Here is a 26,508-nt window from a genome sequence, read left to right as displayed (position 1 = left end):
CACTTTACTAACTTTAATTAGTCTTCTTAATTTCTTTTGATCTTTTATGGTGCGAGTTGTGTATTTTGAAATACTGTTATGTTGCTATTTCATGGTATCGTGACGCACTTGACAGAAGAATGGGATGATGGAATGCAGATGCAGAAAAACAGCAACGTAACTATACCATATTTCAAAATAACCGTGCTGACCCCCACATTAGTCTATTTATTTATTTAGTGGAAAGCCCGAGCTGGCAAAATGAGCAGCGCTGCTCTCACGCAGCCGTTGGCGTTCGGGTCTCTGAGGGACCTTTATCAAGTTCCAAAAATGAACTTGGAACAGTGTTTACGATCTTGACGCGTGTCTGAGACGTGACTCCTTCGGCCTGAGCACAAATGACACGCAAAGGCTTGCGCATGCTCGTCATGTGCGACAAATATTGTTCACAGAGAAAGAAGCGTGACGCGACATGAGACCTCGACAACAAAAATGCACACACACACACAGACACGCACACATGGTCTGGAAGAAACCAGGAATCGCGATACAAGCAAACTGTTGAGAGTACTATGAGGCACACCTGAACAAGACACGAGTTGCCTGGATGGAACTGGTTAGTGAACACAAGGCTGACGAGAACAGTTGGAAAAGAAAATTAAACAAAACACAAACATGCGGGTCAGAGCAAAACAAGACACATGAAACAAAAACAGACTGTGACGAATGATTGAAGTAGGCAGAAAATGGATGAATATCAATATGCAACTCTTGATTTCTATGAATGATCACTTCTCCAAGGCTCCCAGTAAATCACAATGGCCTATCACTGTTACGCTAGTTTCCTAAAAGGGCGTGGCTGCAATCAGTGCCATGTTAGTGACCTCTGGGTTAATTGTACTTTCTGCTCTTTAGTGGGAAAGCATTTCATTGTTCTGCTTGTTACTATATGACACAGGCATTTTTTGTAGTTACGCCATGCCCCATAAAATGAAATCAAAGTCACATGAAGTCTTCTACATCCCAGGAAACCATCCAGTGTTGCATGTCCCAAATCGATTTTGCCTTCCGAACCGGATTTGTCTTCTTGTCGCCGACAGGCGGCGGAAGTGAGCAATCATCCCTATTTGGTCGCGTCGAAGTAGACTTTGCATTTCCGCACTAGCGCTCGCAGCTAATCACCAGCAGGTGGGCTGGATGACAGCACAAGATGTCTGCCACAGACGACGACACCGAGCTGAGGGATCTTCTCATCCAGAACTTGGAGAACAGCGGAGTTCTAAACAAGCTCAAGGTCAGCAAACTTTCCTTCCCTTCTCATTTCATCGTCGCCCTCGCGCCGCTTCTTAGCCGACACGCCAGGCTAAAGTGGAAAACAGCCTCCAGGGACAGTCCACAGCCCAAAGTAGTGGCAAGTTCAATCATTCGAGCACATTTTTATTTCTATCTCTATTTTTTGGAGATGTTTTTGTCTTCGAAAAGCCTCTCGTTGACTTATGTGTAAAGTTGTTCATCGGTTGACCTCTCATTCGATTATTATACAAGATTATATTAGCCATTTGAACACGTGACTTTTTGATGGTCGTTTGTCAACTGTGAATGTAGCGGTTTAATTCCGATTTTTTCCCCTAAAATTATCCATCCATCCATTTACTGATACGCTTATTCTGACAAGGGCCTTCTGGATCCTATTAAAATTATAATACTTCATATTTATTTATCCAGGCAAGGCAATCGAGACGGATTTTTTTCAATGCGAGCCTGGTGCGCAGACGGCACAAAACGAAAAATACAAAGATGAATGATTGAGTGTGTTGTTTGATTTGCTGCAGGCAGAGATGAGGGCGGCCGTGTTCCTGGCCTTAGAGGAGCAGGACCGACTGGAGGTGATGGCTGACTTGCATCTTGCTGTGTAGGCAGCCATTTTGTGCTCCTCGCCTTTATTCGTGCTCTGCTTCTCTTGCGCCCTCAGAACAAGACGCCACTGGTCAATGAAAACCTGAAGAAATGTCTCGACACCAAAGACGGTCGGTCAGCTTCCCCACTGGACGGCCGTCCTCTTCTGTTTCTTTATTGTCACATCTTGTCACTGGACTCCATGAAATGCATGAGTTCTGATGACGCCGGTGCGTGTGTGTGCTTGCAGGTCGTCTCGTGGCCAGTCTCATTGTGGACTTCATGCGCGTGTTTCACCTGGACTTCAGCCTTGCTGTGTTCCAGCCAGAGATAAACATGGTAAGATGGCGTCGCATCACTGCTTTGATTCCGCTTCCATGTCGCAGTGCCACTCTTACGTAAATCCGCTGACCTGATATAACGGGATGTGGTGTCAGATGATGCTGCTGATGTGACACCACTGAGATGACGTGGCGCCGCCAAGGCGCAACTCCCCTAAGTCGGTGGATACTCACCAACATGTCGTTCTTGTCTTTATTGTTAGCATCCGAGTGCCCTGGACAGTCGGAAGCTGCTCTGCGGGGAGCTTGGCTTTTCAGAGGCGGAGCTTAACGCAAACTCGCCAGTGCTGCTGGAGCTCATTCGAAGAGGGGAACGCAAGTCCAAATCCGTCCCGGCCGCTGAGGTCTTTTTCGCACATTAGCACACGAGTAGTTGTGTATCTTCTGGGGGGATTTTTTGTGGGCGGCGCGAGCGTGGAATGAACGCACTTTGTCCTTTTAGGTGGCGTCGCAGGAGAACAGCGTCACGGTCGACAAGGTTGGTGCCCTTCATGTCACACCATCACCTCCAATCCGAAGGCTCAAGCATGGCTCACTAACGTGGGGCGTGCCCGTGAGCAGGATGCTGCGGCGGCCGTGTTTGGGCACGAGGAGCTCCTTCAGCAGGCGCGCGTTCCGCAAAAGGACTCGGCGCGGGAGCTACCCGCGGACCGGGAACAGCCGGATGATGACGACTCCTTTTTTGATGACCCCTTGCCTCAGCCTCAAAAGACATACGGATTGTAAGGATCCAGCAGTCCGTCCCAAATTTTTACATTTGGATTTTTTTGTGGACCTTTAGTGGAATATTTAGTCCACTGTGTTTTTCCTGATAGACAAAAAAGTGTGACATAGCATCAAGGTATTTGTTTCATTATTTGTAGTTTTTAAAGCTTCATGCATCATATCAACACAAAACAGGCGTCCTCACATTGCTTCTGTACTGACAATTTGTTGTCAATTCAAGATGCATTGTGGGATATGTTGAGGGCACTTTTTAATAGGCTAACCTGTAATCATTACACATGAACTGGACAACAAAATAGACACGTCACAGATGTAGGGGGGATTCATTCCCAACACAGACAAAGATATGTTGACTTTTACCAGTGTTTGAATGTGTTGATGTTGTAGGCACCCGGTGGCTCGCGACAGCCAACATAGTCCAGTGGGCTTTTTGTCAGAGACGGCCCCGACACAAGGAGGAGGAGGTGCATCAGAGCAGTGCCACAGTCAGACGGGTGGGTGACTTTTTGGTTTCCATGGAGAATTTGCTTTCCTTGGGGGATGAAACCCCCTCATTGATAAGTGACTTTGTTTGTGTAGGTTGTCATTTTGTTTTAAACTTTGGCCATTTTCGTGAGTTATAATAACCTCGGTGTGTGTGTCTCTGCGTTTGTATTTTTGTCTCTATGCACGTGTGTTCATAGGCGCACGCGCCGCAATTCTTCCCATATCAGAGTCGACGTCGAGAGAGAAAGCATCCCAAGGGGCCAAGCTCCCCAGCAGAGGGGACGAGAGCGCATCGCTCCATTTAGGTACGTTACAAATCAGACGGTCATGCGGGGGACTCTTCCTGGGTTTTCCGCGCCTTTTTATGGAGCGCGGATCACGATGTGAGTCAGTCACGTGATCGCTGAAAACGGGGCCTCGTTTGCCTTCGGTCACGTGATATGAGGAACAAACGAGGCGGGCCTCGATACGGGCTCCATTTAACTACGCCCCCTTTGTGGGGAGCATGACTCGCGACTCCTGTTCCATTTGTAACATCGCTAGTTTTGTGTTCCCACAGAGGATGACAACGACGTTGAATACGACGACTTCAACAGGTAGGCCAGACTGTCTTCCGTCCGGGAGTTCTTGCATGTAAGACTTGTGTGAGATGATGGACAAAGGCCAGCAATGGCTTTGGGGATGTGCGGCTTCTTTGGAACTAACCCATGATGATGCTGCGTCCTTTCAGCCACCGCTCCGACTTGTACAAGAATGAGCTGATCAGCAGCGAAGAGATCGAGGAAGTCTCCATCGAGGGGCCCGACCACAGTGACAAGGTCTGCGCCGCTGGGTGGTGCCAGTCTATCTCTTTGAGAGTCTACGTAATGTGCGCATGTGTGTGTACTAATACGCGTGTGTGTGTGTGTGTGTGTGTGTGTTTGCGTGGGCGCGCACATGTAGCTGGAGGACACGGTGGACGTGAGCGTCTCCCAGCCGAGCGCGAGCTTGGGGGTGGACTACATGGAGGAAGTGGCCTGACGTTGCTGCCGTACGACACTTCCTGTTCTTCTCATCTGCACTTTGAGTAAGACAGCTTTCCTTTTTTTTCTCTTTCCTCTTCCATGCTCCCTCCTCTTTTGTCGCATCACTTCACCGCTGCACTCAACCAACTGGTCTGCAAGGAAAACGATTAGCATTTCAAAAATCAGTTTTATTTTGGAAGGTGTGCGATTGACATTGATGCCAAATTTGTTAGCAAAACATGGCCTGTTGGACTACTTTGCTTGAGACTGCGCAATGTCCCTTGTGGTCCCGTAGCGCCACCCTCAGGACAAAGCAATGACAGCAGTCCCGACATCGTGCGCCAACCTTCCCAAACGGGTCAGAATCAGATGTCCCGATTGGCAAATGGGAATGAAGGGGAGGAGACTCCCAGCTCGGCTTGATTTCCTGTCTGCGGAAGGAACGGATTCCAGATAGCCTTGTTGTCAAACTGCTTCCTGTCCCATAAAAATAAAAGACCCATGGGTGAGTGCTGAAAGCAAACTTTTATTATGGAAAGAACCAAGTAGGGAACATTTGTTCACAATAAAACGGTGATAAGGCATGAATCCAAAAACAAGAGTTGTCCACAAATTGAAAGAAAAAAAAACGTGGGGGGAGCACAAATTGATTTCATGCTTGAAAGTCGTCCAAATAAGTTGAAGAGCTTTGATTTGAATAAATGAATTTCAGGTAAAGGGCCACAACCTGATGCTTCAAATGTATTTTTATTGTCCAATGAATCAAAAAGTGCGCATTAGTTACAAGGAAATGGTTGTATGACACGCTGATCAACATCACAACACCATTTCTGTCTTTGTATTGACCATTCCAAACACTAAAAACGCAATGAATACTCGTCAAGTCATTTTAGTGCTGGCAAATATTTTTCGTTCGAATAAACGCCCCGGAAAACACAAACTTACAAAAAAAAAAAATTTTAAGCAACAACAATCAGTTTCTATTCTGGTCTACTCACGACGAAAGTTCCCATCCGGCTCAAGTGGTCCTAAACATTTCACAAAAGCGCCTGACCACTGTTGAAGTGTCGAGAACCACTGGAGCCGGCCGGGTGGCACCGAAGCAGGCGGGGGACCCAAGCGGGACGGATGGCCGAGCCTGGCGAGCGACCGCTCCTCTCACTCGCTCGCTGCCTGCCTCTCCTTTTATATGCCGTCGGCAGCAAGCGAGCCGGCGCGACCGGTCGTGCCGGGCGGTCGGGCGCCCCGGCTGCTGTGAACCGGACCGTCCTGCTCCGCTTGTTACTCGCAACTTCTTTCTCCTTGCCATAATCGCCCAACTGGAAGAAGGAATTAGTTGCGACGACTGCCTTTAATGTTTGACCGTGTGGACAAGCGGTGAGCAGGCCTGCCTCGCGCGCCTGCCTCACGCTTCCGAGGTTTGGCTCTGATTCCTGACTTTGTTTGTGTGTGTTTTACCTCCAACAAAAACGTCAGCTTGCCGAGTGCATCGAAGACCTGAGCCTGCCCATTGGCGGCAATGCTTTATTTATTTATTGTCCGTATGTGCCCCGACACTGGTGACCAGTCGATTTGCATGCGAATGGTCGCCGTGACTGGCGAGGAATATTCTAACCGCCTTGGCGATGGTTCCCGGCTTCCTGACTGGGCAACCCCAACTCAAGGCTTTGGAGTGGACATTTTGGGAACTACCCAAGCCGCCCGAGTTCACGTGGCCAATCCCGAGCAGGATCGGTCTCCGGATAGTTTGTCCTGGCGGCAGAAATGTTGGCACGTCGCCAGCGTAGCGTCCGTGCTTCAGGAGCTGTCAACTTGGCCGCACTCGCCGCTCGGTCCACGCCACCGACTGGCGACCATTCCCCTGTTTGTTTTTCCATCCCCCACCTTTTGGCCCAAGTCAGCTGGGTTCGCCTCCAGCGCACGCTAATGCACATCACACTTTTCTTTTGAGGCTCTTCTTTTCGTGCCTTTAAGCCTCGCTTTTGTCTTCTTTTTGTTGAAAGGACTCGACTTGCAAGTGACAGGAAGTGTCTTGCCCGTCTCATTCCGGCCACCTGCTCTTTATCGGGGTAACCATGGCGACCACCTTTGAACACGCCACTGAAGCCGCGTGCGTGTCACGCTGACTGTTGCGTTTTAAGAATGTCGCCTGACCTCATTCTGGTGCTGGGTGTGTGTGACGGTAGGTCAAAGGTCAATGTGCTGGCAAGTGGTGGAGGGGCAGGACATCCCACGGCACTCTTATCCAATCAGAGGAGGAGCAAGTGGGCGACTTTGGGTTCTTTTTTTTTTTGTTGTCGTTTTGTACATCTTTTCGACAGTTTTTGTTTTTCCTTTGACATTTTAAGTGAAATCCAAATGTAAATGTTGCTCATGTGTGTCGTGTCTACCGACACGATGACTTGAAGTCTGTAAATGAAACCATTGATTGGTTTAAAGTTGTGACATGTATTTTGCACACAAATAAACATTTACTTGTTTTTAATTTGTTTGGTCACTACTTTTATTTCAAAGTACAATTCTTTTCGGTCCTCAACTTTTTTTTTTTTTTTTTTTTTTTTTTTTTTTTTTTTTAAACTCGCTCACCCTTTGTAAAGAAACACACACACAAAATTGGTCAATGATTACACAGCGGTGGTGCGGTGGTCTCGGGTAAGACGCCACGTTTTTGTCGTCTTTGCGTGCATTTTGCTATGATTGCTTGTTCAGCAAGGGCTCGGAATGGATTGATTGTGATGAAATGGATCGCTTGTGTGGAATTAATGGCATCTTGGGGCACCGCGGTCCGAGGGGTGTGCACTTCGTGGCTGCCAACAGTAGGCGCGCTGTTGATTTGCTCTCGGGAAGTAACTTTGGCAAATAGACGCTGGAAAACGGTTCAGAACATTCATGGAGATGATATAGTGTCGCGTGTGTGGAGGCAGAGTGATGTGTGGTCATAAGATGCTGTCGTCTTCCCCCGTCAGCCATGTTGAGCCTTTGGCGTCACTCGACCACGTCTTGTTGCTTTGGAGGTCGACGCTCCATAGCAACCGTCATCTCCGGAAACCAAACTTCCAAGTAGGTTGTCGGCATGTTTGGCAAAGTGTCACTCGGTTTCTCTCCGTGTCAGCACCGTGTGCGACGTGTCCTCAGGTTGGTGAGGGAGCGGCTGAAGAAGGAGGTGGACGAGATGAAGATGTCCAAGGTCGTCCCCAGTCTGCTGGTTTTACAGGTGGCTCTCAAACCGCGCCTAGCATCATGTGACATCATCGCGTCGCCTCTTCACTTGCGTGCGTGCGTGTTTGTACTTCCAGGTGGGGAACCGAGAAGATTCCAACCTGTACATCAGCAGTAAGATGAAAGCTGCAGCCGAGGTGAATTTACAAGGGAAAATGGAGTCTTTGTTCCATGCAATTGTGTTTGGGCCGTCTGCGCTGCTTCAAATGCGGGTCCCTGCATGTTTTTTTTTTTTTTCCACCTCCACATTGATCTAATCTGCCGTCTGCCTTCGCATTCAGTCATTCAACTCTGACTAAATTAGAACGGGACCGATACAACCACTTTTTAATTTCGCCAGCTCTCAATTAATGACATCAGCCTTTGTCTGTCGTCCAATTGGTTGGTTGCAGCGAAACTTGCTCCAACCAAGTTGGACGAAGATGGCGCGTCACTCATGATGCGCCGCGTGTATCCCTTTAAGAATCACATCGCACTCAGTTCTGATTGAACATCTTTCACGCCAGTGATGCAAAGAAACCCTGACTTCTGGTCCACAAGTGTGTTGGGGTGTTATTTCTATTTTTTTTTTTTTCTCCAGGTGGGGATCGACGCAAAGCACGTGAGGTTGCCCAACACGGTGACGCAAAATGAGGTAGGCGTGTCATCGTCGTACGGTCAACGTCGATCCAAATCATGACTCTCACAACCTAGCAAGCACATAACATTGCCAAAAAGTCACCGCTTATCAAACTACCCGGTGTCATGAAATCAAAAGTGTTTGAGGACACGTGATTTGCGGCCCCCCCGCAGGTGATGCGGGCCATCGCGGCCGTCAACGAGGACGCATCCGTGCACGGCCTCATCGTGCAGCTTCCTCTGGATTCCATCAACCGCATGGATGTGGAGATGGTCACCAACGCCGTCTCGCCGCTCAAAGACGTGGATGGGTCAGAAGTGGGGCAAGGGGAATTTGCCGTCGTCATCGTTGTCGTCGTAACCTTCTGACCTGTGTGCGCGCGGCTCTAGTCTGAGTTGCATCAACGCAGGGAAGCTGTCTCGCGGGGACTTGAACAGCTGCTTCATTCCCTGCACCCCCAACGGATGCATGGAGCTCATCAGACAGACAGGTCTCACACACACACACACGCACGCACACAGCTGTCAATCACGGGGCAACTGGACAAGGATGTCTTTCTTGCTGCATCATTTGAGGAATCTCATCAATTTGTTTTGCCGAGACGCCATTCCCGCTGATTTGTGTGGGTGCGCAGGTGTGAGCGTGGCCGGGAAGCACGCGGTGGTGATCGGCCGCAGCAAGATTGTGGGCGCCCCCATGCACGACCTGCTCTTGTGGAATCACGCCACCGTCACCACCTGCCACTCGAAGACGCGTGACATTGCCACGCAGGTGCGCTCCTCCGCCAGGCTGAGCATGATCATGTCACGTCCAAGTTGGCTATGATCATCCAGATGATGTCGTGGGCATGATTGTGACATTAGGGATGCATTTTGCTTGACAATCATCTCTCATTGATTGAATACAAATTTGATGTTCTAAAAGTATTGGCAGTATCGGTGAGTACTCAAGAGCTGAGACTACTAAAACGTCTTGAAGGTTCCAAGCGGTGAGGATGAAAATGACGATGATGTCACGCCGATGATGCGTTTGCCGTTTTCAGGTGGGCAGGGCGGACATTGTGGTGGTGGGGGCGGGGCGAGCGGAGATGGTGCGAGGCGATTGGCTGAAGGAGGGCTGCGTGCTCATCGACTGCGGCATCAATTACGTGTCAGGCGAGTGCTCGCTGATGTGATCATGTGGCCGCCAGGGGGCGTCATTGGTCCGTGACATCACAATTTTAAATATTTGTAATATTTATATTAAATATTAAAAATATATACATATTTATAATATTAAAAAAAAATATTTGTTCCACGGCTCATTTGTTGATGGTCACGTTTCTGTTTTTGAATTGACAATAGGTACACTTTTAAAGCATATTTTCAAAGCACATTTCCATAACTATGAATGTCCATTTGTGTCTTTTGAAAACCAACTGTTTGATTTGTGATTTTTGTCTTTCCTCGGGTGACGGCATCAGACACGAGCAAGCCGAGCGGCAAGCGTGTGGTGGGCGACGTGCACTTCGCCTCAGCCTATCAGCGAGCCGGCTTCATCACGCCCGTGCCCGGAGGGGTGGGGCCCATGACGGTGGCCATGCTGATGCAGGTAGGTCGTGCCCTGCGCAGACGCAGGCGGGCGCCGGACGGGACGCGCAAACGCTCATGTAGCTTTTGTTTGCGTTGACTGCAGAACACAGTGGTCAGCGCCCGGCGCGCTCTCGCCAACGCCGCCGGACGCTGCCTCTGATGCCGCATGTCACCAATAACGAGGGTAACCGAAGAAAAAAAGACACGCTAACCCCACACGGAGGCAGGCAGTTACTCACGAAACAATCCTTGTATTTCAAAATAAAAGCAGGAGAACCACAGAGCGTGTTTGATCAGAGCTTTTACTTTGAAAACCACACAGAGGACAAAACGAAGCGCGCGTCCATCCACGAAAGTCACCGCGAGACTGTCACAAGACCAAACAGGAAACCACAGCGTCACTCGCAACGCCCGCCGTCGCCACTCTCCTGCGAGATTTCTGAGTCGAGCGAGTAGGCGGAGCTTCCGTTGTCATGAGCGTCCCTGCCCACGTCCAGGAGGGTGTCATTAGCCAAAGCCCCGCCCCCTTCATGGCAGAAGTGGGCGGAGCTGTGGAAGAGCTGGCTGTGGCGGTGCAGTCTGGGCGGCTTGGCGGTGTGCGCGTACATGTGCTCCTGAAGCTGACTCTTGTGCGAGAAGCGCACGCCGCACACAGCGCACGCCATCTTGCGCTTGCGTGAGTGGGCGGCGGCAGGGGCGGCGCTCAGTCCCGCCCCCTCGCGGCTCCTTCGGAGCTCCGCCGCCAGCTGAGCGGCGAGCGCCCGACTCTGCCGCAGCGCCTCCTCCAGGTGGCCGGCATCCATGCGCTGGCCGTCCACTTCGTCTTCATCATCCAGACCGCCGCCGCCCTCGTGTGCCAGCCCCTCCGTGAAGAGGGCGGGGTGGAGGGCGTGGCTGAACAGGTGCTGGCGCAGCCGCTCAGGCGAGGGGCAGCAATGGCCACAGCGGGGACATGCGAGCGGCGGTGGCGCCCGCCGACCCTCTTCGGACGCCGCACCGTCCTGGGGCGACGACCCCATCTCGGCTCCCTCGTCCTCCGGACGCTCCTGCTTTATGGCCGAGATGTCAAAGTCATCCTGCGGCGAAGAGGCCTGGCCATCCGATCGCTCGCCTTCCGAGCCCACGGCCAGCGACGGATGCGAGTGGGTGCGTCCCCCCCGCGCGACGACGGTGGCGGGCGCCTCCTTGCCGGCCAGCTGGGACGAGATCTGGATGCCGTAGAGGTTGGACATGCGCACAGCGTCGGAGGGCGCAGCGGCGTCTTGACCGGTGCCGCCGGCGAGCCCATCGCCACTCTTGCGACACAGCTGATGGGCGTGGAGGAACTTGATGCCGTCCTCCAGGCGGGCGGGCTCCACGGCCTGCTTGGGGCACGCCCCTGTGTACATCACGTGCAGCAGGTAGCTGAACACGTCGGGCTGGATGTCGGTCGGCTGGATCTTGATGCACTCGCTGGAGCAGGCGCACACACAAATGCACACGTGACATGTCCAAAAAAAGTTAATTCTCAACTCTCAATCAGATCTGATGCTAGCACAAAAGCTAACCTTCGTTGCTTCAACTGTTTGTGTAGCTACAAGTTTAGACATGCTAATGATGCTACCATGCTTCCGATGTTGCAAGGCCGAGAGTTATGTTGGAAGTCACTCCCCGCTCTCTTATTACGATGTAGCAACATCCTTGATGCAGTGGTGTCTTGAGATACGGAGGAGCCAATTTGTGAATTTTCTGAGATACAACGTGCCACAGCACGCTGGTTGAGGATCACGGCTGTATGCAACAAATATTTCGACAGGCCTATCTTCTTTCTCCTCTGCAAAGAACAACTTCTCAGGCTATGTTCACTCATACTGCAAGCCGATTCTGTTTTTATTTTTTTATCACCCTCTTAAAACAAGGGCTTACGTTTGAAAATATTTTTTTGTTTTGCCTTCAACATCACTTCATGATGCTGGTCACCTCTGCTCAAATATATCCTTGAATTATTTACAAATATAATCAGTTCGTATTTGGTTCCGTTTATCATGTTTTCTGAACAACCGGAGAAAATTTGTTGGCATTTCCATTCATTTCAGTGGGAAAAGATTTGAGGGACGAGCGTGGCAATTTCAACTCGTAGCTCAAGGCACCCCTGCTTCGTCACAGGGGAGGACGGTCACGGTGCAGGTGCGGGAGCGTGCGTGCGTGCGTGTGACCTGGTCTGGTGAATGAAGATCATCTTGAAGTAGTTTGAGAAGGCGGCGAGGACGGCGCGGTGAGCTTTGAAGTAGACGTTGCCGATGGCGACAGTGCAGTCGCACAAGAAGCCGAACTCGCGCTGCACGTTGAGCTGCTGCAGCAGCAGCAGACTGTGAGCGGACGTCGCCGACACGCACGCAGACGCACAGGCCGACGCAGACGCACACGCCGACGTCGCCTCCATCGCGGACCTGCTTTAAGCACACAGTTGCGGACCGCACACACCTTTTGTCAAGGCGCCGCGCGTGCACGTGCGCGCCCTGACGCACCAGCTGTGACGATCTGTCGTGCGCGTGCGTCAATACGCGGTCGTACGCGCGCTCCTTCCCTCGGACGTCGATTGATTGATGCCTTGACCGCCGAAAAGATCCGAGCGAGCAAGGATGAAGATGAAGGTGAAGATGATTGTTTGTGCGCCAAACTGCGTCACGTCTCGCGAGAGGACGCGGACCGTCACGTGAGCGACCCCCCCTGCCCCCAGACACAAAAGAAAGAAAACACAGCACCTTGAAATGCAATTGGAAAATACGCACAGAACCAAAGTCCATTTGAATGGACTTCATTCGAACATGCACATGGGTTGCACGTGATTAAAATCCCTGCAATATTATTGCATTAGATCCGCCAGTCGACTACTTTGTAAGTATTCATGATTTGTTTTGTGTTTTTTGTTATTGTAAAGTGTCCTTGGGTGTCTTGAAAGGCGCTTATAAATAAAATGTATTATTATTATTATTATTTGAGGAGTGTCCTAGAGACACTACTTACTTTGTTCCATATTTTTTTGACACTTATGTTGAATGTGAGACTGCCCCATGTGCCAGTCTCGAGCAGTGTCCCCGATTCTTGTTATTTACAAAAAATGCGCCATTCCACTTTACACAATGACACCCCCACCCCCACACACTAAAAACAACCTTGCAGATTCACTTTGAAAAATTGCCGGACTCTTGAACACCGACATTGACATAAGCTGTCACATATCAATCAGCCTGCGCAGCTAATATTATTTTCAGTAAGGCTCAGATAAGCTGTTGTAAATAAGACTAACCATCAATCAAACAAAATCACATTATTTCTTCATATCTTTGTGATAAACAACTCAACATGAATACCTCACAACTCAAAATAGCTACTATGATCATATAAAAATCCTATGTGGAAAAAAAAGTTTATCTTTGGAGATTTTGTGCCTCAAATGTAGGTGGGGTGACGCCCCCCTATGGCCTGCTCGTCAGGACGGGTCTAGTGAGAATCACACGATAAGGTGATGATCTGGAACATTTAAGAGGGAGATATAAATAGGCGCACCCACTTTTTTCCTCATACACAATATTAGATACTGTATATGACTGCATGTATCGAATAAAATGCATACAAATCAACTATTACATGTGCTATACTGTATATTGATAATTAGCTTTACAGTTTGCTAACTGTGCGGTGCCAGAAGCTCGGCTTTTAAACTTTATTTTGAAGGCGCCCCGTTCAACTGGAAGTCTTTTATTTTGTTCCTCGTGAACCACGGGCAGCTTGTGCGGAAGTTGAACCCAGCACTAGTTGAAGGAGGACGAAACGCTTCTTCTTCGTCTTGTTCTTTCTTTTTTTTCCCCCTTCCTTCTTCTTCGGCCCTAAACCGCAACTTCCCCCCTCCCGCAGAGGAACCGCCTTTTCCCGCGCAGCCTCCGCCCATCTTCAGCCGACCTCCGAGCTCCTCCGTCGGCCTCGGGACTTGCGGTGAGTCGGTGTTGCGCTGCCGGGAGTGCGGGGTGGGGTTGGTGGGGGGGTGGGCTCCTTTGCGTGTTTGTTGCGGGGGTTGCGGAGGTGGCGGGTCTGCTTGCGGGAGACGTTGCCGTCTGCGTCCCAAGCCGACGCACCGCCAAACTCTTGTTCCTGTTTGCCTTTCAAAGTCAAATGTTTTGGAACGGTTCAAGTGACTTCGTCTGTATTTTCGCACCCGTTAGGTGGTGCTAAAGAGTCACTGAGTGCTCTAAATATCCTGTTTGATATTTTCGATCTTCCCACGCCGGCCTTCATCTATTATTTTTCTTCGTGTGCTTTTAGTTTGAAGGCGTAGTCGCAGAAACTTCCGGTGATATAATGCCTGTTAGCTTATAAGCTTCTAGCTCCCCGTTAGCTGGGCCGTGAGGGGGGTATTCCGCCCCCCACCCCCTTTCCCCCGGCAGCCTCTCACTTCTCTAGTTGGCTACAATCGAGTCTCTGACCCCCCCAAAAGTACAACTGCAACAACAAAAAGCAATGTCTACATCCCTCATCTTGTTTGATGTGCCACTTGTTTGCTTCAAAGCCAATTAGAGCTAACAAGTTCCTCGTAGTGTTTTTCTTCCGGGGTCAGGAAGCAGCACATATTCAAAGTGCGTCAGAAAGGAGCTGCGAGTAGTTTGGATACTTTTTGCGGCACTTTTTAATTACGTAAAGGGGACCTCTATTGGAATGTTTACTTCTTCGTGTGTTGCATAGGAATAAATACTTTTGTTTTGGGGCTCAGCACATGTAAACCTATCCGGTGTGAAAGGAAATGGTCCAGGCTCCAGCTGTAGCTTGATGCCTGGTTCTGAAAATGTTTCGAAGTTAATCTTCCCCATTGAGACTAATTTGGACCAAATAAGTAGGCTAATTTCCTTGACCTCACCCACACATGGAGTTTGTCTGACATGAGTGAAGCATGCTGGTGTTTCCACCATGAACAGGAGCTGGAAGAAATCAGGAACAGTTCTGAGAAGCATTGCTCCTAGCATAACTCCGCTAGAAAAAAAAAAATCAGTATTCATGTCATCCGGGGTGTTTATTTTCAGAAAGAGTTGAGTTGTAGTTTGTAGGTTCCATTAATGTTTGAAGTCATCCATAGCCTTTGAAAGCTGAGCACGCGTGTGCCTGCGTGGTTCCCCGCAGGGCGATGGCTCGGCCGAGCCACGGCGATCACGTCCTCCGGCAACTGAACAACCAGCGCGAGTGGGGCTTCCTGTGCGACTGCCTCATCGCCATCGGCGATATCTACTTCCGGGCACACAAGGCCGTGCTGGCGGCCTGCAGCTCCTACTTCCGTATGATGTTCATCCGCGACCAGCAGGGGGCGGCGCGCCTGGACCTCAGCAACATGCAGATCAGCGCAGAGTGCTTCGATCTGATCCTGCAGCTCATGTATCTGGGACGCATCGCGGCGGGGAGCTTTAACTTCGACGACCTCAAAGCGTCCATGATCTACCTGCAAATGTACTACATCCCAGACTCACTGGACGACCTGCGCGACCTCCGGGGCGCGTCCAACCTGACGCCGTCCTCGTCCGAGTGCTCGACGGCGGCGGCCGCCTGCGGGAAGATGTTGTTCGGCGTTCGGATGTACGAGCGGCAGAGGCCCGCCGCCGCTCAAGATGCTGCCGACAGCGGCAAAAAAGTCAGCAGCTCTGCCAGGTACTACACGCGCTCGAGTCGGTTGGGCGTTGATTAGGCCTGCAACAAACAATTCTTTAAAAAATTGAATCTGTCCATTATTATTATTTCAATGAAGCAAAAAAATAATAATTTCGTTTCCACCCTTTTGTTTGTTTTTTTTCCCCGATTCGTTTTCATGAATTGCAACAACCTTGGGCAGGTACCTGGGCGCGCCCCCCGCGACCGAGGAAGCACCCGGCGCTGCCGCCCTCCCGAGCGTGGTGGACGGTGGGCAGACAGCGGAGCAACCGTGCGACCTGAGGAAGCGGAGTGTAGGAAGGAGCTCGGCCCTGAGGGAACGCCCTCGATTCGGTCGCACCTTCACCTGCGACGACTGCGGCTTCGTCTTCAGCTGCGAAAAGCTTCTGATCGAGCATATCCTCACCTGCACCAACCGCAAGACCTTCGCGCCCGCCCGCAGCCCAGATGGCGACGACGACTCGGCCAAGGCCGAGAGCTCCGCTTCGGACAGCGCCGAAGAGCGCCGGATGCTCGCCGACCTGCGCTCGGTCGCGGCGGGGCCCAGCGGCGGCGCGGGATCCGCCTGCCGTGTTTCCATCAAGACGGAACCTGCGGACGACCACCGCCCGGAGGATCGTGAGGCGGGCGCGGTCGTCGCACCGTGCGGGCTCGGGGTGCCAGACGACGAGGACCGCGAGGCGGTGCCCGGCGTCTCCGGCGTGGAGAAGGCGGGCGACCGTTGCTTCGGCGCCGTGTCGGGAAGCGACTCCTCCGCCACGTCGCCCGATGTTTTTGCGGTGAAAGAGGAGAGCGCGGACGGCGACCCGTGCGAGCTGTGCGGGGCTCCGCTGAGCGAGGACGACAGGTCGGCGCACTACCTGTCCAGCCACCTGGGCCACATCTGCGCCTGCGGACGCTGCGGCCAAGTGTTGATCAAGGGCCGGCAGCTCCAGGAGCACGCCGAGCGCTGCGGCGAGTCGGACGAGGCGGACGAGCCGCCCGGCGCCGAGCTGGCCTGCCCTCACTGCGGCCTGCCCTTCCAGAGCGAGAGCCTGGCGCTGGAGCACGCCCTCTCCTGCCCCCATGAGGCCGAGGCCTTCCGGCCGGCCGGCGGGGGCGGCGGCGATGGCGGCGGCGGCGGCCCCGCCGGCCCCGATCACCGACGCAAACATTTCTGCGCCATCTGCGGCAAAGGCTTCTTCCAGCGCTGCCACCTGCGCGAGCACTACACGGTGCACACCAAGGAGAAGCAGTTTACCTGCCAGACGTGCGGCAAGCGCTTCCTGCGCGAGCGGCAGCTGCGCCTGCACACGGACATGCACCGCGGCGTGGCGCGCTACGTGTGCCCCGTGTGCGAGCAGGGCACCTTCCTCAAGCACGACCACGTGCGCCACATGATCTCGCACCTGACGGCCGGCGAGACCATCTGCCAAGTGTGCTTCCAGATCTTCCCGGGCGGCGAGCAGCTGGAGGAGCACATGGACGTGCACCTCTACGTGTGCGGCGTGTGCGGCGACAAGTTCCGCCTGCGCAAGGACATGCGCACGCACTACAACCTCCAGCACACCAAGAGGCTGTAGAGCGCCCGTTCGGGGGCTAGGAAGCAGCGGTACGTTGATGTCAGGGTTGTATTTGTCCCGTGACCCAGCTCAAGAGTCAATCTCAAGGCAATGCTTTACAGACGTCGTCAATACGGGCGACGGCGGTCACAGTGGCGCTCCCTCGAAAGCCTCGGCCGAATACTGACGCTGCATTGACATTTTTTTTTATTTTTAAATCTGCACTTTGAACCCTCTTCTTCCCACGCTCCTGATCGTGTTGCGGGGGCGGGGCCGAGACATCGGACGAAACGGGATTCCTGGTGAACTTGAAAGCCTTGCCTCGCCGTCGCCGCCACTGCCGACGATAATGGCGGTTGTCGACGACAGCTCATCAACTGAACTGACCCGACCCGTGCTCGGAGGCAGTCCCGTTGCGCTTGCGGACCCTAACGGACCATCGGGAGTGTTCACTTTGGCTTTTTGTGACACTTGGAATAAACAACCGCACACCTTGCAAAACGTCTTCTTTGTTTTCTCAGTCGTGATGATGAGATTTAAGATTTCATTCTTCACTTTTGATGTCGTCCTTTCCCTGTTGGATCACATGACGGACGGCAAAACCTTGTGATTGGTTCTCATCCTGTTGCGGATTCGACGGGTCTCTGAAACGGGGCCCCGTGAGAGCGCGCGTCTAAAACGCTTTTTGTAACTTGCGGATCGAATGTCGGTGATTGGCCGACGGCGATCTGGCTCAGGATTGAACAAACTTCATCTAATATTTGCAAACAAAGTTCAGAATTGAACCAAATGATTAAAGAACGACGTGCGGTTTCATCATTCGAAAGAACATGACCGCAAATTCCTCATACTAACATTAGCGATTGATCTTGCCAATCGTCTTCGGTTGCGCCCTCTTTTTTGCGGGCGGGTGGCGGAGCGGGTTGCCTTACGGGATTTGTGAACAAATGTTTGTGAACAAAGTCCCCGTTCTGAAGGTGAACAAACTTTGCAAGGACGTCCGCGAGGGTGATGTTCAGGTTAAATAGTGCACGTCTGACGGCGAGACGCCACCCCGCTGGTCATTTTAGCGATGGCGTGCTCATTCTTGACCACGTTGCTCATTCTGTGCGCTGTCGGGAGCCTCCGAGCGCAGTCGTTTTTCGTCGACGAGAGCGCCAAGGCTGACCCGAACTGCAACGCCCTCATGTACCAGCTGGCAGTGCGCGTGGACAAACTGGAGAAGGACGCAGCTGAAGCAGGTCGGTCAATGAAACGACACCTTCAGAAACTGAGACGTTCCCGGAAACGGTGAGGCTCATCTTTATGGTGCGTGTGTGTGGGCAGCCAAAGCGCCGGTGTCCTTCGCGGCGGCGCTGGTCACCACGCAGGAGTGGACCCACCTCGGCCCCTTCGACACCGACACCACCCTGGTGTTCAAGAACGTGATCACCAACGTGGGCAACGGTTACGACTCCAACACAGGTAGGGCGCCATCACCTCTCGCACCGAGCGACATCTCATCCGTGTCCCATTGCAGTACTACTAACCCCCCCCCCCCTCACCTCCCAGGCATCTTCACAGCCCCTGTGAGGGGTCTCTACTTCATCGTCTTCAACGGCAACGTGGGCAAATCGGGGTCCTTGAACGCGGCCGTGATAAAGAACGGCATCAACATGTTCGCCATCTACGACACGCAGGGCACATTCAGCGGCGCCACCAACGGCATGCCGCTGGTACTGGAGGAGGGAGACAAGCTGTGGGTCACCTTGTGGGCCAACAAGAGCATCTTTGACCAGAGCCGACTCAGCACCTTCAGCGGCTTCCTCCTCAAAAGCATGTGATGGCAGAAACACACATGAATAAAAAAAAAAAAAAAAAATGAACCCCAAACAACGATATCTAGAGTGTTGTGTGTGTGTGTGTGTGTGTGTGTGTGTGTGTGCGCGCGCGCGTGTGCGTAAGCGCGTGCGTGCGGCCGTGCTTGTGTGTCGGATCAAACTGGCGGCATGTCATCAGTAACCAACGTTGCAAAGAACTCTTATTTTGAAGAGATCAGGAAGAAAGCTGCGCAAACACACGTGCATTTATTGAACTTTATCGACTTTTATTTTCCGATGCGACGTGAGATTGTCCGGTTGCGAATCAACAATTCAGGAAGCCACATGATGTAGGCCACCTGTTGGCTTGGAGGGGAACCAATCAATTTACCACGAATCATGTCGCAACCGGTGTTCTTCTGCGCTCGAGTCGGTTGGGCGTTGATTAGGCCTGCAACAAACAATTCTTTAAAAAATTGAATCTGTCCATTATTATTATTTCAATGAAGCAAAAAAATAATAATTTCGTTTCCACCCTTTTGTTTGTTTTTTTTCCCCGATTCGTTTTCATGAATTGCAACAACCTTGGGCAGGTACCTGGGCGCGCCCCCCGCGACCGAGGAAGCACCCGGCGCTGCCGCCCTCCCGAGCGTGGTGGACGGTGGGCAGACAGCGGAGCAACCGTGCGACCTGAGGAAGCGGAGTGTAGGAAGGAGCTCGGCCCTGAGGGAACGCCCTCGATTCGGTCGCACCTTCACCTGCGACGACTGCGGCTTCGTCTTCAGCTGCGAAAAGCTTCTGATCGAGCATATCCTCACCTGCACCAACCGCAAGACCTTCGCGCCCGCCCGCAGCCCAGATGGCGACGACGACTCGGCCAAGGCCGAGAGCTCCGCTTCGGACAGCGCCGAAGAGCGCCGGATGCTCGCCGACCTGCGCTCGGTCGCGGCGGGGCCCAGCGGCGGCGCGGGATCCGCCTGCCGTGTTTCCATCAAGACGGAACCTGCGGACGACCACCGCCCGGAGGATCGTGAGGCGGGCGCGGTCGTCGCACCGTGCGGGCTCGGGGTGCCAGACGACGAGGACCGCGAGGCGGTGCCCGGCGTCTCCGGCGTGGAGAAGGCGGGCGACCGTTGCTTCGGCGCCGTGTCGGGAAGCGACTCCTCCGCCACGTCGCCCGATGTTTTTGCGGTGAAAGAGGAGAGCGCGGACGGCGACCCGTGCGAGCTGTGCGGGGCTCCGCTGAGCGAGGACGACAGGTCGGCGCACTACCTGTCCAGCCACCTGGGCCACATCTGCGCCTGCGGACGCTGCGGCCAAGTGTTGATCAAGGGCCGGCAGCTCCAGGAGCACGCCGAGCGCTGCGGCGAGTCGGACGAGGCGGACGAGCCGCCCGGCGCCGAGCTGGCCTGCCCTCACTGCGGCCTGCCCTTCCAGAGCGAGAGCCTGGCGCTGGAGCACGCCCTCTCCTGCCCCCATGAGGCCGAGGCCTTCCGGCCGGCCGGCGGGGGCGGCGGCGATGGCCCCGGCGGCGATGGCCCCGGCGGCGGCGGCGGCCCCGCCGGCCCCGATCACCGACGCAAACATTTCTGCGCCATCTGCGGCAAAGGCTTCTTCCAGCGCTGCCACCTGCGCGAGCACTACACGGTGCACACCAAGGAGAAGCAGTTTACCTGCCAGACGTGCGGCAAGCGCTTCCTGCGCGAGCGGCAGCTGCGCCTGCACACGGACATGCACCGCGGCGTGGCGCGCTACGTGTGCCCCGTGTGCGAGCAGGGCACCTTCCTCAAGCACGACCACGTGCGCCACATGATCTCGCACCTGACGGCCGGCGAGACCATCTGCCAAGTGTGCTTCCAGATCTTCCCGGGCGGCGAGCAGCTGGAGGAGCACATGGACGTGCACCTCTACGTGTGCGGCGTGTGCGGCGACAAGTTCCGCCTGCGCAAGGACATGCGCACGCACTACAACCTCCAGCACACCAAGAGGCTGTAGAGCGCCCGTTCGGGGGCTAGGAAGCAGCGGTACGTTGATGTCAGGGTTGTATTTGTCCCGTGACCCAGCTCAAGAGTCAATCTCAAGGCAATGCTTTACAGACGTCGTCAATACGGGCGACGGCGGTCACAGTGGCGCTCCCTCGAAAGCCTCGGCCGAATACTGACGCTGCATTGACATTTTTTTTTATTTTTAAATCTGCACTTTGAACCCTCTTCTTCCCACGCTCCTGATCGTGTTGCGGGGGCGGGGCCGAGACATCGGACGAAACGGGATTCCTGGTGAACTTGAAAGCCTTGCCTCGCCGTCGCCGCCACTGCCGACGATAATGGCGGTTGTCGACGACAGCTCATCAACTGAACTGACCCGACCCGTGCTCGGAGGCAGTCCCGTTGCGCTTGCGGACCCTAACGGACCATCGGGAGTGTTCACTTTGGCTTTTTGTGACACTTGGAATAAACAACCGCACACCTTGCAAAACGTCTTCTTTGTTTTCTCAGTCGTGATGATGAGATTTAAGATTTCATTCTTCACTTTTGATGTCGTCCTTTCCCTGTTGGATCACATGACGGACGGCAAAACCTTGTGATTGGTTCTCATCCTGTTGCGGATTCGACGGGTCTCTGAAACGGGGCCCCGTGAGAGCGCGCGTCTAAAACGCTTTTTGTAACTTGCGGATCGAATGTCGGTGATTGGCCGACGGCGATCTGGCTCAGGATTGAACAAACTTCATCTAATATTTGCAAACAAAGTTCAGAATTGAACCAAATGATTAAAGAACGACGTGCGGTTTCATCATTCGAAAGAACATGACCGCAAATTCCTCATACTAACATTAGCGATTGATCTTGCCAATCGTCTTCGGTTGCGCCCTCTTTTTTGCGGGCGGGTGGCGGAGCGGGTTGCCTTACGGGATTTGTGAACAAATGTTTGTGAACAAAGTCCCCGTTCTGAAGGTGAACAAACTTTGCAAGGACGTCCGCGAGGGTGATGTTCAGGTTAAATAGTGCACGTCTGACGGCGAGACGCCACCCCGCTGGTCATTTTAGCGATGGCGTGCTCATTCTTGACCACGTTGCTCATTCTGTGCGCTGTCGGGAGCCTCCGAGCGCAGTCGTTTTTCGTCGACGAGAGCGCCAAGGCTGACCCGAACTGCAACGCCCTCATGTACCAGCTGGCAGTGCGCGTGGACAAACTGGAGAAGGACGCAGCTGAAGCAGGTCGGTCAATGAAACGACACCTTCAGAAACTGAGACGTTCCCGGAAACGGTGAGGCTCATCTTTATGGTGCGTGTGTGTGGGCAGCCAAAGCGCCGGTGTCCTTCGCGGCGGCGCTGGTCACCACGCAGGAGTGGACCCACCTCGGCCCCTTCGACACCGACACCACCCTGGTGTTCAAGAACGTGATCACCAACGTGGGCAACGGTTACGACTCCAACACAGGTAGGGCGCCATCACCTCTCGCACCGAGCGACATCTCATCCGTGTCCCATTGCAGTACTACTAACCCCCCCCCCCCTCACCTCCCAGGCATCTTCACAGCCCCTGTGAGGGGTCTCTACTTCATCGTCTTCAACGGCAACGTGGGCAAATCGGGGTCCTTGAACGCGGCCGTGATAAAGAACGGCATCAACATGTTCGCCATCTACGACACGCAGGGCACATTCAGCGGCGCCACCAACGGCATGCCGCTGGTACTGGAGGAGGGAGACAAGCTGTGGGTCACCTTGTGGGCCAACAAGAGCATCTTTGACCAGAGCCGACTCAGCACCTTCAGCGGCTTCCTCCTCAAAAGCATGTGATGGCAGAAACACACATGAATAAAAAAAAAAAAAAAAAATGAACCCCAAACAACGATATCTAGAGTGTTGTGTGTGTGTGTGTGTGTGTGTGTGTGTGTGTGCGCGCGCGCGTGTGCGTAAGCGCGTGCGTGCGGCCGTGCTTGTGTGTCGGATCAAACTGGCGGCATGTCATCAGTAACCAACGTTGCAAAGAACTCTTATTTTGAAGAGATCAGGAAGAAAGCTGCGCAAACACACGTGCATTTATTGAACTTTATCGACTTTTATTTTCCGATGCGACGTGAGATTGTCCGGTTGCGAATCAACAATTCAGGAAGCCACATGATGTAGGCCACCTGTTGGCTTGGAGGGGAACCAATCAATTTACCACGAATCATGTCGCAACCGGTGTTCTTCTGCGCTCGAGTCGGTTGGGCGTTGATTAGGCCTGCAACAAACAATTCTTTAAAAAATTGAATCTGTCCATTATTATTATTTCAATGAAGCAAAAAAATAATAATTTCGTTTCCACCCTTTTGTTTGTTTTTTTTCCCCGATTCGTTTTCATGAATTGCAACAACCTTGGGCAGGTACCTGGGCGCGCCCCCCGCGACCGAGGAAGCACCCGGCGCTGCCGCCCTCCCGAGCGTGGTGGACGGTGGGCAGACAGCGGAGCAACCGTGCGACCTGAGGAAGCGGAGTGTAGGAAGGAGCTCGGCCCTGAGGGAACGCCCTCGATTCGGTCGCACCTTCACCTGCGACGACTGCGGCTTCGTCTTCAGCTGCGAAAAGCTTCTGATCGAGCATATCCTCACCTGCACCAACCGCAAGACCTTCGCGCCCGCCCGCAGCCCAGATGGCGACGACGACTCGGCCAAGGCCGAGAGCTCCGCTTCGGACAGCGCCGAAGAGCGCCGGATGCTCGCCGACCTGCGCTCGGTCGCGGCGGGGCCCAGCGGCGGCGCGGGATCCGCCTGCCGTGTTTCCATCAAGACGGAACCTGCGGACGACCACCGCCCGGAGGATCGTGAGGCGGGCGCGGTCGTCGCACCGTGCGGGCTCGGGGTGCCAGACGACGAGGACCGCGAGGCGGTGCCCGGCGTCTCCGGCGTGGAGAAGGCGGGCGACCGTTGCTTCGGCGCCGTGTCGGGAAGCGACTCCTCCGCCACGTCGCCCGATGTTTTTGCGGTGAAAGAGGAGAGCGCGGACGGCGACCCGTGCGAGCTGTGCGGGGCTCCGCTGAGCGAGGACGACAGGTCGGCGCACTACCTGTCCAGCCACCTGGGCCACATCTGCGCCTGCGGACGCTGCGGCCAAGTGTTGATCAAGGGCCGGCAGCTCCAGGAGCACGCCGAGCGCTGCGGCGAGTCGGACGAGGCGGACGAGCCGCCCGGCGCCGAGCTGGCCTGCCCTCACTGCGGCCTGCCCTTCCAGAGCGAGAGCCTGGCGCTGGAGCACGCCCTCTCCTGCCCCCATGAGGCCGAGGCCTTCCGGCCGGCCGGCGGGGGCGGCGGCGATGGCCCCGGCGGCGGCGGCGGCCCCGCCGGCCCCGATCACCGACGCAAACATTTCTGCGCCATCTGCGGCAAAGGCTTCTTCCAGCGCTGCCACCTGCGCGAGCACTACACGGTGCACACCAAGGAGAAGCAGTTTACCTGCCAGACGTGCGGCAAGCGCTTCCTGCGCGAGCGGCAGCTGCGCCTGCACACGGACATGCACCGCGGCGTGGCGCGCTACGTGTGCCCCGTGTGCGAGCAGGGCACCTTCCTCAAGCACGACCACGTGCGCCACATGATCTCGCACCTGACGGCCGGCGAGACCATCTGCCAAGTGTGCTTCCAGATCTTCCCGGGCGGCGAGCAGCTGGAGGAGCACATGGACGTGCACCTCTACGTGTGCGGCGTGTGCGGCGACAAGTTCCGCCTGCGCAAGGACATGCGCACGCACTACAACCTCCAGCACACCAAGAGGCTGTAGAGCGCCCGTTCGGGGGCTAGGAAGCAGCGGTACGTTGATGTCAGGGTTGTATTTGTCCCGTGACCCAGCTCAAGAGTCAATCTCAAGGCAATGCTTTACAGACGTCGTCAATACGGGCGACGGCGGTCACAGTGGCGCTCCCTCGAAAGCCTCGGCCGAATACTGACGCTGCATTGACATTTTTTTTTTTTTTTAAATCTGCACTTTGAACCCTCTTCTTCCCACGCTCCTGATCGTGTTGCGGGGGCGGGGCCGAGACATCGGACGAAACGGGATTCCTGGTGAACTTGAAAGCCTTGCCTCGCCGTCGCCGCCACTGCCGACGATAATGGCGGTTGTCGACGACAGCTCATCAACTGAACTGACCCGACCCGTGCTCGGAGGCAGTCCCGTTGCGCTTGCGGACCCTAACGGACCATCGGGAGTGTTCACTTTGGCTTTTTGTGACACTTGGAATAAACAACCGCACACCTTGCAAAACGTCTTCTTTGTTTTCTCAGTCGTGATGATGAGATTTAAGATTTCATTCTTCACTTTTGATGTCGTCCTTTCCCTGTTGGATCACATGACGGACGGCAAAACCTTGTGATTGGTTCTCATCCTGTTGCGGATTCGACGGGTCTCTGAAACGGGGCCCCGTGAGAGCGCGCGTCTAAAACGCTTTTTGTAACTTGCGGATCGAATGTCGGTGATTGGCCGACGGCGATCTGGCTCAGGATTGAACAAACTTCATCTAATATTTGCAAACAAAGTTCAGAATTGAACCAAATGATTAAAGAACGACGTGCGGTTTCATCATTCGAAAGAACATGACCGCAAATTCCTCATACTAACATTAGCGATTGATCTTGCCAATCGTCTTCGGTTGCGCCCTCTTTTTTGCGGGCGGGTGGCGGAGCGGGTTGCCTTACGGGATTTGTGAACAAATGTTTGTGAACAAAGTCCCCGTTCTGAAGGTGAACAAACTTTGCAAGGACGTCCGCGAGGGTGATGTTCAGGTTAAATAGTGCACGTCTGACGGCGAGACGCCACCCCGCTGGTCATTTTAGCGATGGCGTGCTCATTCTTGACCACGTTGCTCATTCTGTGCGCTGTCGGGAGCCTCCGAGCGCAGTCGTTTTTCGTCGACGAGAGCGCCAAGGCTGACCCGAACTGCAACGCCCTCATGTACCAGCTGGCAGTGCGCGTGGACAAACTGGAGAAGGACGCAGCTGAAGCAGGTCGGTCAATGAAACGACACCTTCAGAAACTGAGACGTTCCCGGAAACGGTGAGGCTCATCTTTATGGTGCGTGTGTGTGGGCAGCCAAAGCGCCGGTGTCCTTCGCGGCGGCGCTGGTCACCACGCAGGAGTGGACCCACCTCGGCCCCTTCGACACCGACACCACCCTGGTGTTCAAGAACGTGATCACCAACGTGGGCAACGGTTACGACTCCAACACAGGTAGGGCGCCATCACCTCTCGCACCGAGCGACATCTCATCCGTGTCCCATTGCAGTACTACTAACCCCCCCCCCCCTCACCTCCCAGGCATCTTCACAGCCCCTGTGAGGGGTCTCTACTTCATCGTCTTCAACGGCAACGTGGGCAAATCGGGGTCCTTGAACGCGGCCGTGATAAAGAACGGCATCAACATGTTCGCCATCTACGACACGCAGGGCACATTCAGCGGCGCCACCAACGGCATGCCGCTGGTACTGGAGGAGGGAGACAAGCTGTGGGTCACCTTGTGGGCCAACAAGAGCATCTTTGACCAGAGCCGACTCAGCACCTTCAGCGGCTTCCTCCTCAAAAGCATGTGATGGCAGAAACACACATGAATAAAAAAAAAAAAAAAAAATGAACCCCAAACAACGATATCTAGAGTGTTGTGTGTGTGTGTGTGTGTGTGTGTGTGTGTGTGT

General features: G+C 53.9%; 7 protein-coding genes, 1 long non-coding RNA gene and 2 pseudogenes across 15 annotated transcripts; 8 read left to right on the top strand and 2 right to left on the bottom strand.

Moving 5' to 3' along the window:
• Positions 1 to 147: 147 nt before the first annotated feature.
• On the top strand, positions 148 to 6,917 carry cep43 (centrosomal protein 43). Of its 7 annotated transcripts, none has more exons than XR_015097735.1 (15): positions 149 to 1,273; positions 1,812 to 1,865; positions 1,952 to 2,006; positions 2,126 to 2,214; positions 2,420 to 2,560; positions 2,659 to 2,694; positions 2,778 to 2,938; positions 3,330 to 3,436; positions 3,626 to 3,733; positions 3,988 to 4,024; positions 4,159 to 4,246; positions 4,371 to 4,494; positions 4,728 to 4,937; positions 6,436 to 6,501; positions 6,619 to 6,917. XR_015097735.1 is itself a non-coding variant. In XM_086101174.1 (13 exons), the coding sequence occupies exons 1-12, from the start codon at positions 1,190 to 1,192 to the stop codon at positions 4,446 to 4,448; spliced, it is 1,008 nt and encodes a 335-aa protein (XP_085957300.1). In that variant the 5' UTR covers positions 148 to 1,189; the 3' UTR covers positions 4,449 to 4,494; positions 6,436 to 6,917. The 7 variants fall into 7 exon arrangements, 2 of the variants coding, with proteins under 2 accessions (XP_085957300.1, XP_085957298.1); XR_015097733.1 differs by having other exon boundaries at positions 4,728 to 5,850; XR_015097734.1 differs by lacking the exon at positions 4,728 to 4,937.
• Positions 4,606 to 5,576, bottom strand: LOC147187393 (uncharacterized). Its single transcript, XR_015097736.1, has 2 exons — positions 5,431 to 5,576; positions 4,606 to 4,909 (listed from the first exon to the last, which is right to left on the bottom strand). It is a non-coding gene; the product is annotated as an uncharacterized LOC147187393 (long non-coding RNA).
• A 124-nt stretch (positions 6,918 to 7,041) lies between the features above and the next one.
• Positions 7,042 to 10,122, top strand: LOC147187391 (C-1-tetrahydrofolate synthase, cytoplasmic-like). The gene is made up of 11 exons (XM_086101175.1): positions 7,042 to 7,084; positions 7,399 to 7,492; positions 7,568 to 7,646; positions 7,729 to 7,788; positions 8,232 to 8,285; positions 8,444 to 8,580; positions 8,660 to 8,760; positions 8,905 to 9,041; positions 9,313 to 9,424; positions 9,733 to 9,860; positions 9,945 to 10,122. The coding sequence occupies exons 2-11, from the start codon at positions 7,401 to 7,403 to the stop codon at positions 9,999 to 10,001; spliced, it is 957 nt and encodes a 318-aa protein (XP_085957301.1). The 5' UTR covers positions 7,042 to 7,084; positions 7,399 to 7,400; the 3' UTR covers positions 10,002 to 10,122.
• A 2-nt stretch (positions 10,123 to 10,124) lies between these two features.
• Positions 10,125 to 12,494, bottom strand: zbtb25 (zinc finger and BTB domain containing 25). The gene is made up of 3 exons (XM_086101171.1): positions 12,349 to 12,494; positions 12,037 to 12,270; positions 10,125 to 11,293 (listed from the first exon to the last, which is right to left on the bottom strand). The coding sequence occupies exons 2-3, from the start codon at positions 12,261 to 12,263 to the stop codon at positions 10,240 to 10,242; spliced, it is 1,281 nt and encodes a 426-aa protein (XP_085957297.1). The 5' UTR covers positions 12,264 to 12,270; positions 12,349 to 12,494; the 3' UTR covers positions 10,125 to 10,239.
• An 86-nt stretch (positions 12,495 to 12,580) lies between these two features.
• LOC147187389 (zinc finger and BTB domain-containing protein 1-like) lies at positions 12,581 to 17,553 on the top strand. 2 transcript variants are annotated; one of them, XM_086101170.1, is made up of 4 exons: positions 12,581 to 12,718; positions 13,739 to 13,816; positions 14,993 to 15,511; positions 15,693 to 17,553. In XM_086101170.1, the coding sequence occupies exons 3-4, from the start codon at positions 14,997 to 14,999 to the stop codon at positions 17,071 to 17,073; spliced, it is 1,896 nt and encodes a 631-aa protein (XP_085957296.1). In that variant the 5' UTR covers positions 12,581 to 12,718; positions 13,739 to 13,816; positions 14,993 to 14,996; the 3' UTR covers positions 17,074 to 17,553. The 2 variants fall into 2 exon arrangements, with proteins under 2 accessions (XP_085957296.1, XP_085957295.1); XM_086101169.1 differs by lacking the exon at positions 12,581 to 12,718 and having other exon boundaries at positions 13,646 to 13,816.
• Positions 17,554 to 18,087: 534 nt separating this feature from the next.
• On the top strand, positions 18,088 to 18,932 carry LOC147187388 (complement C1q tumor necrosis factor-related protein 3-like). Its single transcript, XM_086101177.1, has 3 exons — positions 18,088 to 18,293; positions 18,379 to 18,516; positions 18,604 to 18,932. Exons 1-3 carry the CDS (start codon positions 18,125 to 18,127, stop codon positions 18,873 to 18,875), a joined length of 579 nt encoding a protein of 192 aa, XP_085957303.1. The 5' UTR covers positions 18,088 to 18,124; the 3' UTR covers positions 18,876 to 18,932.
• Positions 18,933 to 19,427: 495 nt separating this feature from the next.
• LOC147187387 (zinc finger and BTB domain-containing protein 1 pseudogene) lies at positions 19,428 to 21,326 on the top strand (annotated as a pseudogene).
• Positions 21,327 to 21,860: 534 nt separating this feature from the next.
• Positions 21,861 to 22,705, top strand: LOC147187386 (complement C1q tumor necrosis factor-related protein 3-like). Its single transcript, XM_086101178.1, has 3 exons — positions 21,861 to 22,066; positions 22,152 to 22,289; positions 22,377 to 22,705. Exons 1-3 carry the CDS (start codon positions 21,898 to 21,900, stop codon positions 22,646 to 22,648), a joined length of 579 nt encoding a protein of 192 aa, XP_085957304.1. The 5' UTR covers positions 21,861 to 21,897; the 3' UTR covers positions 22,649 to 22,705.
• Positions 22,706 to 23,200: 495 nt separating this feature from the next.
• On the top strand, positions 23,201 to 25,084 carry LOC147187385 (zinc finger and BTB domain-containing protein 1 pseudogene; annotated as a pseudogene).
• Positions 25,085 to 25,618: 534 nt separating this feature from the next.
• Positions 25,619 to 26,463, top strand: LOC147187384 (complement C1q tumor necrosis factor-related protein 3-like). Its single transcript, XM_086101176.1, has 3 exons — positions 25,619 to 25,824; positions 25,910 to 26,047; positions 26,135 to 26,463. Exons 1-3 carry the CDS (start codon positions 25,656 to 25,658, stop codon positions 26,404 to 26,406), a joined length of 579 nt encoding a protein of 192 aa, XP_085957302.1. The 5' UTR covers positions 25,619 to 25,655; the 3' UTR covers positions 26,407 to 26,463.
• The last annotated feature ends 45 nt before the right edge of the window (positions 26,464 to 26,508 follow it).

Source organism: Hippocampus guttulatus, chromosome 20 (genome assembly GCF_054856545.1).
Source record: "Hippocampus guttulatus isolate MCC_2025c chromosome 20, RoL_Hgut_1.0, whole genome shotgun sequence".
NCBI lineage: Eukaryota > Metazoa > Chordata > Actinopteri > Syngnathiformes > Syngnathidae > Hippocampus > Hippocampus guttulatus.
Note: the sequence above shows the minus strand (reverse complement) of the source record. Positions and strands in the feature narration are given on the sequence as shown.

Excerpts from the sequence above, each read along its gene's own strand:
- cep43 (XM_086101172.1), top strand. The coding sequence starts at position 1,190 with ATGTCTGCCACAGACGACGACACCGAGCTGAGGGATCTTCTCATCCAG. Across the intron at positions 2,561-2,658 it reads AATCCGTCCCGGCCGCTGAG|GTGGCGTCGCAGGAGAACAG; the intron begins GTCTTTTTCGCA and ends TTGTCCTTTTAG. Across the intron at positions 3,734-3,987 it reads GAGCGCATCGCTCCATTTAG|AGGATGACAACGACGTTGAA; the intron begins GTACGTTACAAA and ends GTGTTCCCACAG.
- LOC147187391 (XM_086101175.1), top strand. The coding sequence starts at position 7,401 with ATGTTGAGCCTTTGGCGTCACTCGACCACGTCTTGTTGCTTTGGAGGT. Across the intron at positions 7,789-8,231 it reads AGATGAAAGCTGCAGCCGAG|GTGGGGATCGACGCAAAGCA; the intron begins GTGAATTTACAA and ends TTTTTTCTCCAG. Across the intron at positions 9,425-9,732 it reads CGGCATCAATTACGTGTCAG|ACACGAGCAAGCCGAGCGGC; the intron begins GCGAGTGCTCGC and ends TGACGGCATCAG.
- zbtb25 (XM_086101171.1), bottom strand. The coding sequence starts at position 12,263 with ATGGAGGCGACGTCGGCGTGTGCGTCTGCGTCGGCCTGTGCGTCTGCG. Across the intron at positions 11,294-12,036 it reads ATCTTCATTCACCAGACCAG|CGAGTGCATCAAGATCCAGC; the intron begins GTCACACGCACG and ends CGCCTGCTCCAG.
- LOC147187389 (XM_086101170.1), top strand. The coding sequence starts at position 14,997 with ATGGCTCGGCCGAGCCACGGCGATCACGTCCTCCGGCAACTGAACAAC. Across the intron at positions 15,512-15,692 it reads AAAGTCAGCAGCTCTGCCAG|GTACCTGGGCGCGCCCCCCG; the intron begins GTACTACACGCG and ends AACCTTGGGCAG.
- LOC147187388 (XM_086101177.1), top strand. The coding sequence starts at position 18,125 with ATGGCGTGCTCATTCTTGACCACGTTGCTCATTCTGTGCGCTGTCGGG. Across the intron at positions 18,294-18,378 it reads GAAGGACGCAGCTGAAGCAG|CCAAAGCGCCGGTGTCCTTC; the intron begins GTCGGTCAATGA and ends GTGTGTGGGCAG. Across the intron at positions 18,517-18,603 it reads CGGTTACGACTCCAACACAG|GCATCTTCACAGCCCCTGTG; the intron begins GTAGGGCGCCAT and ends CTCACCTCCCAG.
- LOC147187386 (XM_086101178.1), top strand. The coding sequence starts at position 21,898 with ATGGCGTGCTCATTCTTGACCACGTTGCTCATTCTGTGCGCTGTCGGG. Across the intron at positions 22,067-22,151 it reads GAAGGACGCAGCTGAAGCAG|CCAAAGCGCCGGTGTCCTTC; the intron begins GTCGGTCAATGA and ends GTGTGTGGGCAG. Across the intron at positions 22,290-22,376 it reads CGGTTACGACTCCAACACAG|GCATCTTCACAGCCCCTGTG; the intron begins GTAGGGCGCCAT and ends CTCACCTCCCAG.
- LOC147187384 (XM_086101176.1), top strand. The coding sequence starts at position 25,656 with ATGGCGTGCTCATTCTTGACCACGTTGCTCATTCTGTGCGCTGTCGGG. Across the intron at positions 25,825-25,909 it reads GAAGGACGCAGCTGAAGCAG|CCAAAGCGCCGGTGTCCTTC; the intron begins GTCGGTCAATGA and ends GTGTGTGGGCAG. Across the intron at positions 26,048-26,134 it reads CGGTTACGACTCCAACACAG|GCATCTTCACAGCCCCTGTG; the intron begins GTAGGGCGCCAT and ends CTCACCTCCCAG.